The sequence below is a fragment of the Euphorbia lathyris genome, chromosome 7 (genome assembly GCF_963576675.1).
Source record: "Euphorbia lathyris chromosome 7, ddEupLath1.1, whole genome shotgun sequence".
Taxonomy (NCBI): domain Eukaryota; kingdom Viridiplantae; phylum Streptophyta; class Magnoliopsida; order Malpighiales; family Euphorbiaceae; genus Euphorbia; species Euphorbia lathyris.
In genome coordinates this window covers 76,186,629-76,207,324 of record NC_088916.1, presented here as the reverse complement: position 1 = coordinate 76,207,324, position 20,696 = coordinate 76,186,629, and the positions used below count along the sequence as shown (strand labels likewise).

Genomic DNA, 20,696 nt, shown 5'->3' with positions numbered 1-20,696 from the left:
AACTTTTTCTAAATGATATTTTCTTGACTGACTAAAAAAATGTGTTTTCATAACTCAATGTGTTAATGCATATATATATATATATATATATATATAAAAGGTTGAGTGTAAGTCATGAATTTCTTTAAATTATTAATAATTATTATTCCTCTCATGGTTATTCATAGATTAACTGGCATAGTTTGACCATAGTACCAGAAAATATAAGTCATTATCAAAATTAAAAAAAAAAAAATATCAAATATTTTATAAATATTTTCTTGAATATATCTGTCTGTCACCCATCAAGCATTCAAGTGTTCTCTCACTAAAAGGAAATTTCTTCTTTACTGCTACTACTCCTATAAATACCTCACTTCTGTCCCTCATTTTTCAGTATTCTCATTTCATCCTTTTTCCTCAACAAAACACAAACTCAAAGAATTCATCATTCCATTGAACATCAACCCATTTTTCGTATCCGTTTCCATTTCCGTGCAAGATAGCTAATTCTTGGTCATTCTTGATTCTTGAAAGTTAGATTCTTGAAAAGTTAGTCTATTCTTCATTTTACTTACGGATTGCAGCTCAGTTGGTAACGCACGAGAGGATATTACACTAAACTCCGATCAGGATTATCTGGAAAAAAAATTACTCTTTCATTCTTGAATTCTTGAAGTCTTGATTCTTGAGTTCTTGATTCTTGAAATCTTGAAGTCTTGATTCTTTCATTCTTGAGTTCTTGATTCTTGATTCTTGAAAGTCCGTTCAATGGTGAAGAGTGAGCAAAAGATCCGGTCACCGGAAACATCATTGAAGGCAATCGGTTCTCCTTCTTCATCTTCATCCTCGCCGCCGCCGCCGTCGTCATCGTCGAGCAGTAAGAAGAAATACAAAGGAGTAAGAATGAGAAGCTGGGGATCATGGGTATCGGAAATAAGAGCTCCGAATCAAAAAACAAGAATCTGGTTAGGTTCCTATTCAACGCCGGAAGCCGCCGCAAGAGCTTACGACGCCGCACTTCTTTGCCTGAAAGGTTCATCGGCGAATCTCAACTTCCCGATCACTTCCTCTCATTACATTCCCGACGCCGTCATGTCTCCTAAATCAATCCAAAGAGTAGCCGCGGCCGCCGCCAATAGTTTCATCGACAATGCTGCTTCTCCGACCACCACCGTAGAAACCACCGCCGCGACTCCTCCTACTCCCTCTCCTTCCTCCTCTTCATCAATGCCTTCCTCTCCGTCCGATCAAATCGAAACTTATGATGATGTGTCGCTAATGCAGCCGCCGCAGTTCGACGAGAGTTTTTACAATATTATTAATCACGACCAACAATCTATTTCGATGCTGAATGATTCTTGGTACACTTTTGATCAAATGTTCATTAACGGAGCTCCGTTGATCAATCCGCCATCTACGATGATCGTCGATGATTTCTACGAGGGCGATATTCGTTTATGGAGCTTCGCGGAATAATTAATTAATAGCGTTAGCAAGATTTTTTGAAGACCGAACAAAAAAATAATTTCATTCTTTTTGTCCATTAAGTAGTAAGTTATATCATTAAAAACGGGTTGTGATTCAGTTGGCAACGCATCGGAGTTTCGTTGTATTTGGAAAACATTTACTGACAAGTGAATATGTTAATTAGTGTATTTTTTTTTTTAATTTAGGACAAGAAACTCACATGGGGAATGAGACATTTTTTTGGACTCTCTCATGTGGGTTTTATTTATATATTTATTTATGTAATATTCAAATTATATTCAAAAGTTTGTAATAATTAATAATATTATTATTATTATTATTCATTGTTTAATAAGATTAAGATGGTGGGGAGATTCATTAATGTTTTATTTTATTATTGTTAATTACATTTTTAGTAACTTGTTTTATAAGCTAGGATTATCATGTTAGATGTTATATAAATATTTATTTGATTCGGTTATTAATATTTATTAATTTATTGTTCGTTGTTGTTCGGTAAATATTAATTAACTGTTTTTTTAAATAACTATTAGTAGTTTTTTTTTAACTAATCAATCAATATTGTTATGTTTAAAGTAAAATAATAAAAAAGTTTATAAAAAGAGAATTAAATGAAAATTACTATGAAATTTTTGGATATTGAGCAAAAAATTTAAAATTACTATAATTTTAAAAGTGTCAGAATAATGACACCAAGAAACAAAGCACAAAGATTATGGAAACTATAAACACATTTTTTGCATTAATTTAATTACAAAAGGACATTGTAATTTCTATTATTTTTAATACCAAAAACTAAATCTAGGGATAGATTTATATGTTGGTAATAGTGTATATATATATATAAGGATGTGAAAATTGAAAATACTAAAATTTGAATCTAAAATTCAAAATTCACATTACCTCCATTTGGGGAAAAATATATATCAATTGAATTATATCTAATTAATAAAGGAGAATAAATTTTAATTTTGAAAACACATTAAAATAAATTTTAGTATATAGTACATGTTGAGGAGTCGGATTTGTCGTAGCTTGAAGGTCAACCTACGTCAGGAGCGGTTCCTTGTGTACACTCCGATGCTAAAGTTAGTGGGAGAAGTATGTAGAGAGATAAAGTCCAAGTGCTTAAAGAGAGAAAATAAGTTACTTTTGTGAGGTTGCGATTGGGGGTATTTATAGGTTTATCCAGAGTTGGAGGTCGACCCTTATGTGGAGTTCCTACAGGCTAAGTGCCCATAGCCGGAATAAAAGGGGTCGCATCCGGACCCGAGGACCCCAGGTCGATGACCTGGTGGGTCCTTCTTCATATGCTTCGTCAGTACATATGTTTAATAAGGACAAATCATAGACTTTCCAAATATAATTAATTTTTTAATCTAATAACATTCGTTCGTTCGTTATTGTTAGTTATTTATTATTGTTAATTGGTAGCGTTTAAAGCGTTATTAGTTAGTTTTCTTTCCAAAATAATTATAAATATTAATTTTTCAATCTTAACTAAATACTTAAATTTTTTAATGGAATAGTAAAAAAAAATACAAAATAAAAATCAAATAAGCACTAAAATACAATTTACTCTCTATGGTATATTATGATTACATATGAAATGTCTAATCAATATTTTCTTTACAGCAAAGATAGATTTGACAAACAATAATTACCTAAAAAAAGAAAAAAAAATTGAGAAAAAAAAAAGAATATTTAATTTGTAGTCAAATATATGAAGGGAAGATTGCACATGACTTGTCCACTTATGAAAAGGCCAAAAGGGGGTTAGGGTTAGGGTATGGAGTCCCATCCTTATACTTGGTTTCTTCTACAATTCTACATTGTATTTGACCTCTTTTTGTAACCTAACCATGGCCCATGGCTCCATTCTCTCTTCATTTTGTGTTGTTTTTTCAAATAAAATAGGGCAATCCATTGCTTTTGGAGTTTTGAATTTTGGGCCATGGCTACATAACTTCATATTACTATGGTGGGTCATCAATTGATTTTGAGAAATTTTATTATTTACCTAACATTGAGTAGGGATTTTGGAAATTTTTGAACTGATCGAGTACCGAATAAAAACATTCAGAATTTAAGTAAATCGTGAGTTTTTTAGAGATGAATTATACTATTGACTTATATTACACGATTATGGAGATTTTAAAGAATTATTAAATAAATATATTATACGAACGGGTCGGGACCAGTACTGATCCCGACCACTCAGATGATATCACGTCAATTCAACTGTTGATGTGTTATCATCTGAATGAAGGAACCAATACTGGTATTGGTATACAGTAGATTTTTTTGCCATATGAAATATTCTGAAACTGAACTGAATATCTGAATAAATGAACTAGATTGAACTCTTGATTTTTTTTAACCGAGCTGAATTGTAACGTGGACTCTCTAATTAGATACAGTTCTGAAAATCTTGAAATCCTCAGATTGGATTGAACTGATTTCACTCCTACCTAGTGCACTACGTTAAACATGTATCAAGCTAATAATTTGATATCATGTCATGCGTAAACCTGTAAAATAATAATACAAAATGATTAATTAATTGATTTTTATATAAAATTTTAGATTTTAAAATATAAATTCTAAATTTTAAAATATACAGGGCAATATTAAATTATGAGTTTGGTACACTGATAACTCATGATATGATAGTAGCGTTCACTTGGACCCTAAATAACCAAATAAATTTGATCATTCACTGTTAGATTTAGGCTCATTAAATTTACATCTTAGAATGATTTGGATATCCACCGTAGGATTATAACGAGCCTAGATGTAACGATGAATGACTAAATTCATTTGATCATTCAGAATCCAGGTAAACGCTACTGCGTTGTGTGTCATGATTTATAATAAAATTTCCCATAGATTATGGGGACCCGCATAAGCAATTTTGTTGGTGTATGATTTATATGCATTGTATGCATACCTACATGACAAATTTCACAACATATATCATGTGATCTTATGCTAAAATTGGCATCAATCCATCAATCTAATTCATACATATATATGGTTTGAAAGAATTAATATCTATTAATATGATATGATGTTGATGTTGTTATTAATTATTGCTCATTCTTTTTTTTTTTTTGATTAAAACATCAAACTTGTATTAAGAACCTCGATCAAATTCAATACAAGTCGACAGAAAATCAGGAAACTCGGACCTAAAAAAAACAGGATCAACTAGTCTAGAACCCCACTTAGCGAGTTCATGAGCAGCTAAATTCATAGCCCGACCTTCAAAGATAAAACTCAACTCAACAAAAGAACTCGCAATAGCCCGAATCGATTTTACCACGACATCCATATAACTCGAATCTCTAGCAGCCAAAATCGCCTCAATAGCTACTAGACAATCCGAAGAAACAATGATCCTCTCAATCCCGCACCACCTAGCATAAACCAAGCCATTAAAAATTGACAGCAGCTCGGCATGGAGGGCAGACCAGCACCGCCCTAGGGGACACGTCCCGCCCATCACCACGGAACCATCACAACCCCTACCCAGAAATCCCGCACACCCCCGCCCACCATCTGCAAAAAAACGCAGCATCACAATTCAACTTAACATATGGGAAATCTGACGCCTTCCATCTGCACACATCAAGACGCCCACCATCAACCGACCCACACCTCATACCCTCCGCATCCACCGCACCAGCAACACCTGCTAAAAAAGCTCGGTCATCAAGAGATTGATCACCGTGATTAACTCGATTGTGATCGAACCAAATCATCCACACAAAAGCACAGAACCGAGCAAATTCCACAACAGGCAAAGCCAACCAAACAGCCTCAAACCAATCTAAACACGACTCCCCTTTAATCAAATAAACTTTGACAGCAAACCCACCCGACTTCCACCTTCTTCGAGTAACCATACAATATTTCATAAGATGCACCAATGACACACAATCTCGCCCACAAAACCCACAAAAACCAGAAACCGGAATATTCATACGAGCAAGCTTATCTCCACTAGGCAAAAAACCATGACAGCATGCCCAAACCAAATGTGCAACTTTTAGTGGCAATTTAAGCTTCCATAAATGCTTCCAAAACTGACGAGGACCATTTGACCCACCCGGTATATCATCAAACAAACTATTCCTCGACAGTGCTACCAAATACCCCGATTTAACCTCGTATCGACCATCACGAGAGGGAGGCCAAAAAAATTTATCAGCAGCAGCCCTACTAATAGGAAGACATAAAATTGCCTCCGCATCGTCCTTATAAAAACACCTATTCACCACCGCATCGTCATTATTGCTTATTCTTTGATTGTGTCCATTAATTGGAATATATGTGATAATATATAGTTGCTATCATGTGTAAAAATACTCTCAATATTAATAGTGAACAACGTTTTTTTCCCTTAACGTTTAAAATGATATAACTTTAATATTAACATTGGCAGCAAGTGGTAAAATTATACAATTTTATACATTAAGAGTTGATACGAGCAAATTTGTAAAGAAGTACTTTGTTGCCTGAGATGAACTTTTTGGTTCCTAAAGTAAAGCAGAGATGATCAATATGAGACCGTGGATAGGCGACCCCAGTGTCGGTCCTGACCTTTTGTAGGCCCGGGCGAGAAAATAAATTTGGGCCCCTTCATACATAAATTTTAAAAAAAAATTCTTAAAAGCTGAAGGTTAGATATTAGATGAAATAGAGGTTGTCGGACATCCCAACTAGGTTGGTACCCCTTACACCTAGTCCAATTTTATTAATAGACAATGAAAAAGAACAAAACAGTTTAAGAATACAACTTCTAAAGGTGCTAAACAAAATCAAAATTGCTCTAATTCACTAAAGATCTCTCTCTATATTGACATTCTTCATGAAAAACGGAGAAGAAAGATGAAGAAAATGGAGAGTAGAGCCTGGGAAAAAAACTCGGAGTCAGAGAAGAAAGATGAAGAAAACGGAGAGAAATCCTGAAAAAGCGTGGAAGATACTCGCGCAAACGGTAGAAGAAAGAAACCTAAGAAAGGAATGGCAAATTTCTAATAAACACCTGCTGCTCTAATTTTATTTATATATACTATGTGAAAAATATTTTCTTTGGGCCATAAAACAGGGCTCAAGACCAGCCATGGGCGATCCCACTCTGATGCCTAGTTAGAAGAGTATAAGACAGAGTACTAAGCAATTTAGGAATAATTATAATAGATGTGTGTGTGTATGTACCTTAGTTATAGCGTTTAGGTCGTATTTATAGGATGCCCAAGGGTGGATTTGTCAGATGTTGTTATCCTTAATTTCCTCGAAAGCTAGCTGTCGTATTTTAGATAATTTATGCTACATCTGATTTGGGTTTCCTTGATCCTAGGCAGGATTGACGGGTGCTAATCTGAGTTGGACTTGGATGTCTCCTCATTGATCTAGGTGTCTGAGGATGAACGATATTTGTATTTAGTTTGATCTAACAACTCCCTTAGTCTGGACATTCTTATTAATTTAGGATGAGGACATGTATATCATATGGTATTAGGGATCAAATTACTTCTGATTGTCAATGTTGAACATTATTTCTATATGGTTGGTTGCTTTATGTCTAGAGTAAAAAAAAAAAACAGAAAAAAGAAAAAAATGATAACTAGGTAACTATAGGTATAGTCATGGTATTGATTCACGGTTGTGGATAACGCCACTAAGTACATTTGGGCCATTTTAACTATAAAACCCATAATACGAATATAAAGCCCAAAATGTTCTAACTGCTCTACTCAAGTCTGATAAGGGTAACATAGTCATTCATCAATCATGAAAACATATATAAGGCAAACTAGAGTTAAACGGTAGTTTTTACCATTTACGTATTGGAGATAAATTTTATTTTTACACATAAACTTTAGCATATTTATATTTTGATATCTAAAATTTATTTTTCACATAAAAACTATCATTTTAAATATTAAAAATATCCAAATTTCATCATCTGTTGAGTTTCAAATTGTCCTCTTTTGAAGATCCAGTTTGAGTAGGAAGAAGGTTCCTTCCTTCTTCCTACCACACCGGGTTAGATTTGGTGTTTTACTTTATTGTTTTTTTCTTTTTAGTCAGTTTCCATATATTTTATCGGATCTCGTCATCCATTTGAATTGCATCTGCTCTCTGTTATTCTTTCATTTATATCATTTTCGAATTTAACAAGTGCGGAAACGATTTATCTTATACGTGGATCAATATATCTACGTGGTTGCATCAAAAGAAGTGACTCAGATCCGAATGTTCGGAATGACCTAAATGCTGAAGACTGGATTGCATCTACTTTTCTGCAGATTTCGATTTACGATAAATATATGTTTTGTTGTTATTTTGTGTTTTTTTATGCCTTTATGGTCTTTTTTGTTCTCTATAGCCGTTTTAGTCTCTTTGTAGATCCTGTAAGAATTGATTTCTTACTGTTGTTTTCTTGTTGTGTTTTATTCTAATGAAGTTATAAGCATTTTAATCAAAAAAAAAAATTAAAAATATATTTTTATATTCTTCAAAAAAAAATATTTTTGTATATTTAATTTTGAAAATATATTCCAGACATCTCTTTCATATCTAATTTTAATAAAAATATAATTCAAATATCTTTATATATAAAAATAAAAATATTTTTGCAAGAAATATAAAAATAAAAATATTAAGTATATAGAAGGGTAGTTAATATTTAAAATAATAAAATTATTAACTGTAAAATTAAAATTTAGATATAAAGTGATATTGAGAATGATATTTTTAAAAATAATACTCCCTCCATTCCATTATATAAGTCATTCTAGGGTATTTCACACAAATTAAGAAATATATTTGTTAACTAAAAAAAATTCTCTCTCATGTCACTATTGGGCAATAGGCATTGGAATATTAAAAAATACATGTACCAATACAAAAAATAATTCTCTCTCATGTCACTATTGGGCAATAAACATTGGAATCCTAGAATGACTTATATTTAGAGAAAAAACTAATTTGCTAGAATGACCTATATAATGGAATGGAGGGAGTAGTATTTTAATTGGCTACGGAATTAATTGGGTTCTATTATGCCCATATTACAACGGGATAGTTACACAAATATTCACTTTTTAATAAATAAATACAAGTTTCTACAACTTGTAAAATTAATTTTTATTTTGTCAGATCTCTATAAAATATATATTTCCTGTATTTTAATCCTAACTGTTTTTATGACAAAAGCAAAATAAAAAACTGCTTATATGATAATAGATGAATTTCTTGTGTTTTATTGATAAAAACTCAAAAACAATTTATATAACTGTAAAATAATATTCAAACTTGAATTATAATGTAATTTTCTCTATTACAACTTTATAATGGGCTTAGTTGGGTCCATGGCCTAACTGAAAAGGGTTTTTACACAAAACTCATGCATAAGATAGTATATTTATACTTTAATCAATAGTAAACATATTTGAAAAACGTTAGTAGTTATGAATTTCAAAATTTCTACATTCTAGGATTGCTACGTGATTTGCTTAAAAAAACTGATTTTTTTTTAATTTGTTAAACTTCAAATTATTTTTTGACATAATTGTAGATACTTTTTAAAAATCGTATGTGAATGTAAATTTCCCAACTGAAAACCAGCAAGCCCTAGACCAGCGACATCGTCATTCACATTGGTTCGTTATAACTGATTCGGTATCCACGTGTTGCATCTTCTTTCTAAATTTGACCATTATCTCTAAATTTTTTTATTAGCAAATCGCTAGAAATCGCCTCACAATTCACATTTTCTTTCACAAAGATCAAACATGATTGAAAATAGAGCTCTAAATGAGTTAAGTCGCTCATAAATGGTTCGGTGTTCGGTTTGATAAAAGTTCGATCGTGCTCGATTCGAGTTTGAGCACGACGAAACTCGACTCGAAATCTCGCGAGTAGACTCGATTAGGTTCATGAACAAGCTCATTAGCAAACTCGATATTATATTCGTGAATATGCTCGTGAGTATATTTGGCTCGATTATTTCTTAATATAATATTTCTATAAAGGGGGAAATGGAAAACCACGTAGTTTTGTGTAAACTTTAATTTCATAGATTCAAAACTATGTAGTTTTGTGTGTTAAAGAAATTTCAAATCAATATAATCAATGAACATAATTAATGAGTTGTTCGCGAGCGAATTTAATAAACTGAATTAATGAGTTGCTCACGAGTAAAGCTCGTGAACAGATCGTTAACAAGTTCACAAACATCTTGTGAGTAGTTTACGAACAAAATGTTAAGATTGAGCTCGAACTCATCAATATTGTAACAAGTCGAGCTTCAACAGGCCAAAACTCGGCTCGGCTCGATTATAATTCTAATTGAAAATGTGAGGAGTTATTACGAATAACGATGTTTTAGGTAGGGCTGTAAATGAACAGAGCTGCTCATGAGCGGTTCGGTGATCGGCTTGATAAAAGCTCGGCTCGATTTGTAAACGAGCCGCTCGTGAACACGATTTACTGGCTCGGTTCGTAACGAGCCAAACTTGAACAGACCAAAGCTCGGTTTGAAAGCTCGCGGGCTGGCTCGATTAGAACATTTATGAACAAATTTTAATTTTGTAGAAAACTATATAGTTTTGTGTTAGTTCACGAATATCTAAACTTAATATTATTTCATTTGCTTAGATGAGTTCGTTCACAAACATAATAAATGAGTAAGCCATTTGTAAGCATCTTTTTAACGGCGAACTATTTGTAAGCATCTTGTTTATTTATTCACGAATTTTGCTTGTGAGCTTGTTTATATACACAATTAAAGAGTTATTTGCGAGCAAACTTCACAAATATAATTAACAATTTACTCACAAACAATTCATGGTTAGATAATTTTCTTAATGAACCAAGTCCAAAAGAGGATTTTGGGCTCGAAAAAAGCTCGAAGCTCGGCTCAAGCTCGTTGAGCAAGCCAATGCTCGGGCTCGAGCTCGTTAATTTTATAGCGAGCCGAGCTTGAACAGATCAAAGCTCGACTCGGCTCGATTACAGCCCTAGTTTTAGGTAACCTTTGAATAAGAAGAGATCTAATTTGGTGCAATGGATTTAAATGGGTCTAAAATGTAAATTAGCCTGTCGGTTGTACTAGTTTTATATAAAAAAAGGTAAATTCTAAAAAAAAACCCTTGTGGTTTCACCTATTTCCGAAAAAACCCATGTGGTTTGTTATTACAAAAAAAGACTGTGTTATACGCCGTTACCCGAAAAACGGAAAATGACTTAACACCGTTAAAAAGCTGAAATTTCCATTCTTATTCTTCCCTCTCTCTTATCTCATTCTTCTTTTTTTTCTTCTAATTTTTTTTTTAAATTTCCGATACTCCGGAAATTTCCGAAATCTGGAATCGAAACTTAAAAAAAAAAAAGAAGAAAAAAAAGAAGAAAGAAGAAGAAGGAGAGAAAAAAAAAGGAAGAAGAAGGAAGAGGAGAGAAGAAGGAAGGAGGAAGAGGAGAGAAGAAGGGGGAGGAGAGAGGGAGAAAAAAAAGTAAAAAAATAAAAAAAAAATTTATTTTTTCAATTTTATCTTTGTGTCACGTCAGCTTTTTAACGTTGTTAAACCATTTTCCGTTTTTCGGATAACGGCGTATAACACAGTTTTTTTTTTTAATAACAAACTACATGGATTTTTTCGGAAATAGGTGAAACCACACAGTTTTTTTTTTTTAAATTTACCTTTGTGTAAGTCATCATCAAACAAAAAGACTAAAATGACCTTTGTGTTGCGAAAAATCAAAATACCCTAACACCCCATTTCGTTGCCTTGTCACTTCTCCTGCTGCCTCTCTTCGTCGCCTCAACTGTTACAGCACAACTATCAGGTCCAACACTGGTCGCCGTTCACGGCGCCACCACCAGTCTCATTCGAGATTCGAAGAAGCTCCGTCAGTCGCCGTTCGAATTTCGCAGCGGCACCACCACCGTTCTTGCAATCAGAGCTTCTGCCGTTTTCCCTTGATTCTTTCGGGATTTCTGCTTTGAGAAGCTGATTATTTTCAAGGACGAGAATGAGTTATACAAAGGATCAGCTGCTCGCTCGGTTGAAGGTTTGCCTTTTCTTAATCTTGTTTTTAGTTTTTAAATGAATTTAACCTTTGGAGTAATTCTGATAGTTTTATCTTGAATGAAGTTTATCTTAGTTCCTTAGCTTTCTGTTAAGTTTCATTTGTAGATCTTTTGCTGGATTGATTGGCAAGAAGTATCATGTTTTGGATGACATTTGAATGATTCGCTGGAGAATGATAATGACGAGGAAGCTTATTAGTATTATTTTCACTATGATGAGGGGGATGTCCTTTTGTTGATAATTAGGTTAAGCAATTTCTGTATGCTCGATCAGGTGGTTCATCTTGCTTTAAATTTAGCGAATTCTTTTTTAGCCTGGGGCTCTGCTCATTTATGTTTTTGCTGCAACTGTGGGATTGGTTGTTGTGTTGTTTCTGTGTTTATATAGCAAGAAGAGCATCATATTCATTGAGTACCTTCTATTAGCACGTTTTTCTTGTTGTTTTGATGTGATCTGGGAATAACATAAATACAATTAACTTAGTTTGAGAAGCAGAAATTAGGGCATGGAATACTGCATCTGAAGAATATCTTTGGTGAGAATTTTAAGTCCACAACCTTGAGTTGGGATTGTGGAAATGAATGTGAGAATATTTTTTAGTTTGTGCATTAAGAGCTAAGCTACAATTGTTATCCTTTGAGCATCAGCTGTAATTACTTGAAATGAATTCATATTGAAACGGAATATTATGTTTTCTAGAGCTTTGATTTGACCGAGAATTGCTCCGTTAATACCCATCTCTGAATTCTTTCAACTAATATCCATATTCTGTTCTTTTTAGGAGCTCCAAATTGATTTTTCCCAGTATGAGCATCCTGCTGTTTTGACTGTTGATGCTCAGGTAAGAGTTCACTTTGCATTTGTCTACATTCACCCAATATGTGATTGCTGACGCACAAAAATCCCTTTCCTTTATCAGGCAAAATATGTAGGGGATAAAGGAGGCGGGCTGAGTAAAAATTTGTTCTTGAAGGTAAGTGATTGTACTTAGTTTATAAGATATGTTGCTAATTATTTAACAGGACATCTTGGCAACCTTATGGATTTGCATACATCTGATGGAATAATTGCAAATGCTTATACGCAGGACAAGAAAAGTAGATTTTATGTTGTTTCTGCTTTGGCAGATACCAAAGTAGATATGAAAGGTGAATCAACTTTTTTGAACTTCAATTTTGTCAAACTATTATCAGATTTGTTTGAGATTTATAGGCTTGCTCTTGTTTGTACTCGCCTAAGTTTGAATGTCTAATGCCTTTAAGGCTGAGCAGTTCTGTCTCAGAGGCTTGGTTTGGGAAAAGGAGGTATTAGAATGGCTCCTGAAGAAGCATTGGGTGAGATACTTCAGGTATTCTTCTATTTAAGAGCATCAATAATCAAGATTTTCTTTTTAATTTCTGAAAATGATAAGGCCATCTATTTTCTGTAAGTTTGATTATCGTGTACCATATGGTGCTTGTTTTGTTTTGTTTTGTTTTTCAAGGTTCCACTGGGTTGTGTTACCCCATTTGCGTTGATGAATGAGTCAGCACGGTATGCATCAAACTATTCTACTATAGATATTTATTTCTCGGTTTATTTTTATTATTTAAAAAAAGAAGAGAATATTGTGTTCCGATCTGTGTCCTCAGTAATGTTATGCAAGTTTCTTCTTCTTGCTGACATTGCTAACCACTAGCAATGTTTTAGTAGGGTTTCTTAAAGCATCTCCAATAGAGGGTGTTCAAAAGAGTGCCAGCTGATCTGACATTGGGTTTGGCAACTCTTTGAAGGGTGTCTACTATTGGAGTAATGGTGAGTGCCAAGAAGGTTGCCAATTTTTGGCAACCTTGCTTCAAGGTTGCCAAACTTTTTTTAATATAAAAAAAGTGATCTACTTGAATACTATTGGTGCACATTTTTTATGGCTTTCTCTCTCATTTCACTATTGGTTGACAATATTTATACAACAACAACAACAACAACAAAGCCTTAGTCCCGAAATGATTCGGGGTCGGCTAACATGAACCATCATATAAAACCGTGAAATCAAGTCGTGTCAGCGACACAAATTTGCTCCCTCCACTCCGTCCTATCCACTACCATATTTTCCTCAATTCCCAGTAAACTCATATCACTCTCGATCACCCTCCTCCAAGTTTGCTTAGGTCTTCCCCTACCCCTCACCACTACATCCCTTTGCCACTCTTCGGTTCTCCTAACCGGCGCATCAAGCGCTCTACGTCTCACATGGCCAAACCACCTTAGTCGGTTTTCTCTCATTTTATTCTCAATAGATGTGACCCCTACTTTTGTCCTAATTATTTCATTACTCACCCGATCCTTTCTCGTATGACCACACATCCATCTCAACATACGCATCTCCGCCACCGACATCTTATGGATGTGGCAGTGTTTCACTGCCCAACACTCTGTACCATATAACAATGCTGGTCTAATTGCCGTCTGGTAGAATTTTCCCTTCAATCTATTAGGCATGCCGGGGTCACAAAGGAAACCCGTAGCACTCTTCCACTTCGACCAACCAGCTTTAATCCTATGAGCAACATCTCCATCTACTTCTCCATCCGTTTGGATAATAGATCCTAAATACCGGAAGCAATCCGAGGCCTGAACAACTCTCCCATCTAGGGTGATTGTCCCTGCCTCCCTACTCCTATGGCCGCTAAACTTACACTCCAAATATTCTGTCTTACTTCGGCTCAACTTAAAGCCTCTAGATTCTAGAGTTTGTCTCCATAGTTCCAACTTCATCTCCACTCCTTCTTTTGTCTCATCAACCAACACAATAGCATCTGCAAACAGCATGCACCATGGTATACCATCTTGAAGTGAACTTGTTAGTTCATCCATAACGATGGCAAAAAGAAATGGGCTTAGTGCGGAACCTTGATGCACTCCAATCATAATAGGAAACTCTTCAGTCTTCCCAACACTAGTACGTACACTCGTGCATGCTCCCTCATACATGTCCTTTATGATGTCAATATATTTCCGCGAAATGCCTTTCCTTATCAAGGCCCACCAAAGTACTTCCCTTGGTACCTTATCATATGCTTTCTCCAAGTCAATGAAAACCATATGCAAGTCTTTCTTCTTATTTCGATAGTGCTCCATTAATTGTCTCATTAGGTGGATGGCTTCCATAGTTGATCTTCCCGGTATAAAGCCAAACTGGTTTTCCGAGATCTTCACCGTCCTCCTTAGCCTTTGTTCGATCACTCGCTCCCAAAGTTTCATAGTGTGACTCATTAATTTGATTCCCCGATAGTTGGCACAATCTTGGACATCACCTTTGTTCTTATACAAAGGGATTAAGATACTTTTCCTCCATTCTGATGGCATCTTATTGTTTCTCCAAATTTTGTTGAAGAACGTCGTCAACCATTCGATTCCTCTTTCTCCCAAACATCTCCAAACCTCAATAGGGATGCCATCAGGTCCTACTGCTTTCTTCAACTTCATCTTAATGCCATTTTGACTTCACCCTTTTGAATTCTCCGCAGGCATTCATGATTTAATATATCGTGATGGATACTTATATCTCCAACATCTTGTCTGCGATCTCCGTTAAATAAGTCATCAAAATAGGACCTCCATCGTTCCTTGATATCCTTATCTCCAACTAGGACTTTCTGGTCCACATCCTTCACACATTTAACTTTTCCGAGATCTCGCGTCTTCCTATCTCTCATCCGAGCAATTCTATATATGTCTCTTTCCCCTTCTTTCGTATCCAATCTTGTATACAAATCCCGATTCACCTTTGCTCTAGCATCTCGTATGACCTTCTTTACTTCCCTTTTAGCCTCTTTGTATTTTTCGTAGTTCTCGTCACTCCTACATTTCCCCAATATTTTATAGGATTCTCGCTTACTCTTTACTGCTTGTCGTACTTCTTCTGTCCACCAAGATGTGTCCTTACCCGGTGGCATGCTACCTTTAGATTCCCCTAGAACTTCCTTCGCTACTTCCCTTATACTATGCTCCATCTTAGTCCATATCGAATCTATATCTAAATCCATATTACAAGTCCAAACATCTTTTTTGGTCATCTCATCCACAAATTTTTGTTGATTCTCCCCTTGCAATTTCCACCACTTAATCTTAGTCTCTACTTGTGGTGTTTGTTTTCTTATACATTTCCTACTTCGAAAATCAAGCACCACTACTCTATGTTGGGTTGTCATACTCTCACCAGGGATCACCTTACAATCAATATAACTCTTTGTTGGGTTGACAATATTTATAATTAAAATAAATTATATATTAAGTAATGATTTGTGGGGTCATTGTAGCAACTTTTAAAGTTGCTTACTATTGGAACATTTTTAAACAAAAGTTGCCAATAGTGATGTGGATTATTAAATTAATAAAATATTATATTTTAGTATGATGTGTTAAGTTTTGGCACTCTTTGAAGCAACCTCTATTGGAGATGCTCTTAGTGTTACTAATTTGTGAGATGTTTCCTCTTCAGTGTCTACCCTGTACTTAAAACACATCTCACCAAAACAGTTTCTAATTTAAGAGTATCTAGCAATCTGTCTAGTAAGTAGTGCATACTACAGAAGAGCCAAAGGAAATTAGGAACCAGACTTAGAAGAACTGGTGGAATAGTAGTTCTATCAGTTCATTGATGTACTAAATGGAAATATTAGTCAGATCACTTTTGTAGATAAAAGAATTTGCACTAAATTTCTAGAACCTTAGAAGAAGGGTTGTCAATTCTGACACTGACAACAAATTTTACAGAGACAACCCGCTTGACACAATTACCATTCTTGTGTCATTTATACATATATGATCACGTGTAATATATAGATCACATAACAGGATGACACGCTAATCCATTTTGCCACTCCTACTTAGAAGTTCTTTACTGTGTAGTCTAAGTGATGATTGGTTGAGGTAGTAATAATAGGGAGAGGAAAGTTTCATTTACTGAAAATTATTTTGGCGATTAAGCAATAATATTTCCGTCAATAAAATCATTACAATGCGCTTTGCCCTTAATTTTTTTTATGCAGAACTAAATTATGATTTGGTTTATCTGAATTTATGTAGTCTTTCCTATAGCAATTCAAGTTATCTAGTGATTTTTTTTTTTTTTTTTTTTTTGTTAAAAGAGAACTCTGAACTTATTTTTTGTTTTTATAGAAATGTGTCGCTTTTGCTGGATAAAGGATTTATTACACAGGACTATTGCTTCTTCCACCCACTATCTAATGATATGTCAATTTGTAAGTTTCTATAAAAAAAATGTCATTTTCTATTTTTTTTATTATAATGGGGGTAGAGAAGGGTGTCTTTGGAGTCGTCATTTGTCAATTTTCTGTTCACTTGATATTCTTATTTGTATCTGTGTAGTAGTGTTCAGCTCAGCATTCATGTTCCACGGCTAAGTTTTCTTCGTGATTTTTTGAGTTGTCTGAAACGGGATGTTGTTGTTTAAAGCTTAGCAAGTATAAATTCCATACCCATACTGCCTTATAAGATTAAAAGAGATTATTTTGAAAACATTCATAGGGATAGTATAGAATTGAACCCTAGAAATCACAATTTGTTTCAGGTGTTTGCTCGGGGCAGAATTATAGAATTTGCTTTTTTGTTGGATGCTTAATAATCTGAAATAGAGATTAAGGATGAAAGACAAGCGTCTAAAGAAGTCTTCGTCTCTTGTGTTTAATCCAAGCCTAGCTCAGAATAAAAGAACAAAAGAAAAATAGATATGACTTCATCTCAATATGTCATTGTTACCTCCTGCTTGACAGTTTGTCCTCTTTATTCCTGAACTATAGTGCCATTTCTTTTTAGGACCTAGACTTTATGTAAGTTGTTAACTAGTAAAATTTGTTTTCATGAAGATACTCCCCGATTATTTTTATATATAGGCGTATAAATATTCTTTTTTCCTGAAGCTCTTCATGCTCACGATCTTGACAAGTTTCTAAAATCAATTGCGAGAGAGCCCTCATATGTTGACTTGGAGGTAATTTAGAGTTCATCTTTGTTCTAATTTTCCAGTAGACTTTTTGGTTATACACCTTTTTGCCAATCTTGTAGGCTAATCCGCCTGTAGGAAAGGATCAACCACCTGATCTGGCAGTTTTTGTACCATCCGGTTCCATTATTCTGCCAGAACTTCCAGAAAAAGCAGCTCCTGTCGAAGGCCATACTGAAAGTCGTACTACTGCAGCTAAAAAGTCCACCACTGCTGCAGGTATTCATTGCATGCCACTTCTCATTTTTTTGCTTGTTCTACTTACTTCTACACAGTGGTAGGTGTTGTAGCTGCGTAAGCATTTCTTGATTGTTCAACTTCTGCATCCCTGTCCTTTAATTGCAGAGTGTTTTTAAATCAATCTGAGAATTTATTTTACTGTCTCTATTTCGGGCATGAACCTTCATGCCTCTTATTGTTATTGCAGTCATTCGGATAACTATATATATAAATATTACTTCCAAAAAGGAAGTTGGGATTAAGTCCTTGGCTGTGCTACATGGAAATGACAATGGATACTGTAACAGGCACCGAGAAAAGATATTTGTACAAAATATAAGAATTGGAAACATGGGAGAAACATGTAAACAATAAAAATACAAGGTTATATCTATAAATTTTCAAAATTATATAGATGAATGTCTAATCTTTTATATTTACATTAATTTTTTTTACATACAATTCACATAACAGACTGAAAAATGAGATTTTTTCAGTCTGAAAGCTTATAGAAGATGATCTAGAAAATATTAGGGATTTGTTGAACATGTGATTAACATTGATCTATTTCTGAAAACACATTGCATCCTAGGAAAAGAGTTTCGAAATTCTATGATACAAGTTTCCAATTTTATTAAATTACGAAACTTGACTTGAAACGTTTCGCACAAGGTTCGAGAGTTTCAGTTTTCGAAATGTTTCTTGAAATCTGAAGCACTTGAAAATCAAAGCTTATGTGCAAGGGTTGGAATGTGTTTTTGTAGCTCACCCATTGTATAACGTGTTTAAGATCAATAATAATGACTAAGATCCAAAGGATTGGAATCACCAATAAACTTCTGTGCAGATACAAGGCATCCATTTTCTTGCATGATTTTCTTTTCAACTAGTGCCTCCTACAAAATGTTTGAATCCGAATCATGGGCTACAATTATGCCATTGAGAAATCAGCAATATATTCTTTAAGCTTTTGAGCTGTTTATTCAAAAAAGTTCCGTGCTTGTACACATTAATATAGTTGGAAACTCGTTGCAGAGAAAGTAGTGGAAACTTCAAGCTACTAACATCAAGAAATTTATAATGTGCTGTTTTGTAGATGCAAAAAAATCTACCAAGCTTCCTGGTGGTAGTGTAAAAAATGTTGAAGATGAGTCAGCTGTTGCTGCACATCAGCTCAGAATTTTCTCCGATGCTGGATCGTTTGTGGAGGAGATTCTGAATAGAACATCTAATATTTTACTGTCAGAAGTAAGCTTTATATTATGCTTATCCTCTTCTTTTTAATCATATTTTTGCACTAGGCTTGAGGATTTTGTTTCTACAGATTAAAGAGGACTCTACCAGGCAAAATGGCGAGCAACTAGGAGCTGTGGTTGCTGACAATATAAGAAAGCATCTCGGCTCGGATTTGAAAAACCTAGCTGTGAGTAGCCTTAAACACAGGCCGTCTAAGTTTGGCTATAAAAGTCGATTACTCCTACTCCCCCTCCCGAACTTTGAAAACGACTGATTAACTCTTAAACTTGATTAAAGTGACCTATTGGCCCTTGAACTTGCTCGTACTGACCTATTGGTCTCATGAACTTGCTCGTTCTGACCTATTGGTCTCATGAACTTGATTAAAGTGCTACACGTTTCAACTTCAACTTAATGTGCCACGTAGGACTTAGGGGGTTGATCGTGTCAGTTTAAGCAACTTCAAGGGATTAATTGGTCGTTTTCAAAGTTGGAGGAGTCATCGGACTTTTCTAGACAAGTTCAGGATGCTAGAGATGTATTAGGCTTGAAATTTATTCTTCATACCAATGGTTTTACAGCCATGTGAAAAGTCTTATATTGGCTTCCATTATTTCTTATTAAACATGGCTTTCTTTGTTGCAGATAATGTTCAAGAACACAGCCTACGCGCAAGGGTTTTATGCTGGCACGCATTGTCATCCCAAGCCCTTATAAACGTGTTTTGCTGCAATGTTTCGGTGAGTTGACTCAATAGAACTTGGCGAATCTGCTTTGTTGAACATCTAATAGCATATTATAATCTTGTCTTTAAGTTATGCTTGATTGGCACTTGTGGTTTATAGTTTTTGACAGCTTTACACTCCTTTTATATCCAAACTTGAGCTATTAGTTCCTTGTTAATGGTTGCAGTTGTTGAATTATAACTTATGTTCCAGGTAAATTGCACCAATGGTCAGTTTCAAAAACGTTACTAAACTTCATTTTGAAAAAAATCACTAGAATAATGACGTGTCAACTATTTTGGAAATGATTGACTTTTATATATGACACGACAATCAAATGATGATAAAAATAAAAAATTACAATTTTATTTATTTAAACTAACTATTTGAACCTAGAGGTGGCAAAATGACACACGACCCGATTACACGACACGAACACGACACGGATTTTTAGTGTTAGTGTTGAGCTTAATAGGTAATGGGTCATTTTTGGGTTGACACGAAACTGACACGCTAATTTTTGGGTTGGGTTAGTGTTGATATGTGAACCCGAAAATGACACGAAATGACACGGATATTGAAAATTATTGTTATATTCTCTAATGTTTTTTATGTCACTTTATTAATAAAGATAATAAAATTATAATTATTAATTGCAAATATTAATTTGAATTTCCTAAATTATTATAAACACATTACATGACCCTCTAATATGATATTATCGAACTTTTCGATAATTATTGTTTACATACTAATCTAAAAATGATATAAAATGTTTAAAAACAGTATCATATCTTCTTATATTTTTAAGAGTTATTATTAATATATATGCATAAAAAAATTACATGTAACCCGAAAACACGACACGAAATCGACACTAACCCGGACAGGTTAACACGACTTTGACACGAAAGTTTTTGGGTTGGGTTTGGATTTACT

At 34.4% G+C, this 20,696-nt stretch overlaps 2 protein-coding genes across 3 annotated transcripts; both read left to right on the top strand.

Annotated features, from left to right (window-relative positions):
- Positions 1-342: 342 nt before the first annotated feature.
- Positions 343-1,810, top strand: LOC136234769 (ethylene-responsive transcription factor ERF014). The gene has a single exon (XM_066024240.1). The coding sequence runs from the start codon at positions 751-753 to the stop codon at positions 1,456-1,458; it is 708 nt and encodes a 235-aa protein (XP_065880312.1). The 5' UTR covers positions 343-750; the 3' UTR covers positions 1,459-1,810.
- A 9,438-nt stretch (positions 1,811-11,248) lies between these two features.
- Positions 11,249-19,935, top strand: LOC136235731 (uncharacterized). Of its 2 annotated transcripts, XM_066025638.1 has the most exons (13): positions 11,249-11,553; positions 11,679-11,846; positions 12,355-12,414; positions 12,493-12,546; positions 12,661-12,721; positions 12,845-12,921; positions 13,057-13,106; positions 16,734-16,816; positions 17,495-17,565; positions 17,640-17,796; positions 18,893-19,044; positions 19,121-19,219; positions 19,678-19,935. In XM_066025638.1, exons 2-13 carry the CDS (start codon positions 11,835-11,837, stop codon positions 19,747-19,749), a joined length of 948 nt encoding a protein of 315 aa, XP_065881710.1. In that variant the 5' UTR covers positions 11,249-11,553; positions 11,679-11,834; the 3' UTR covers positions 19,750-19,935. The 2 variants fall into 2 exon arrangements, with proteins under 2 accessions (XP_065881710.1, XP_065881709.1); XM_066025637.1 differs by lacking the exon at positions 11,679-11,846 and having other exon boundaries at positions 11,250-11,553.
- Positions 19,936-20,696: the final 761 nt, after the last annotated feature.

What these genes read in the sequence shown, in the direction of transcription:
- LOC136234769 (XM_066024240.1), top strand. Translation starts at nt 751, where the DNA reads ATGGTGAAGAGTGAGCAAAAGATCCGGTCACCGGAAACATCATTGAAG.
- LOC136235731 (XM_066025637.1), top strand. Translation starts at nt 11,515, where the DNA reads ATGAGTTATACAAAGGATCAGCTGCTCGCTCGGTTGAAG. An exon ending in GTAAAAATTTGTTCTTGAAG is followed by an intron (nt 12,547 to 12,660) that starts GTAAGTGATTGT and finishes GCTTATACGCAG; the next exon opens with GACAAGAAAAGTAGATTTTA. An exon ending in TTGATGAATGAGTCAGCACG is followed by an intron (nt 13,107 to 16,733) that starts GTATGCATCAAA and finishes TTGTTTTTATAG; the next exon opens with AAATGTGTCGCTTTTGCTGG.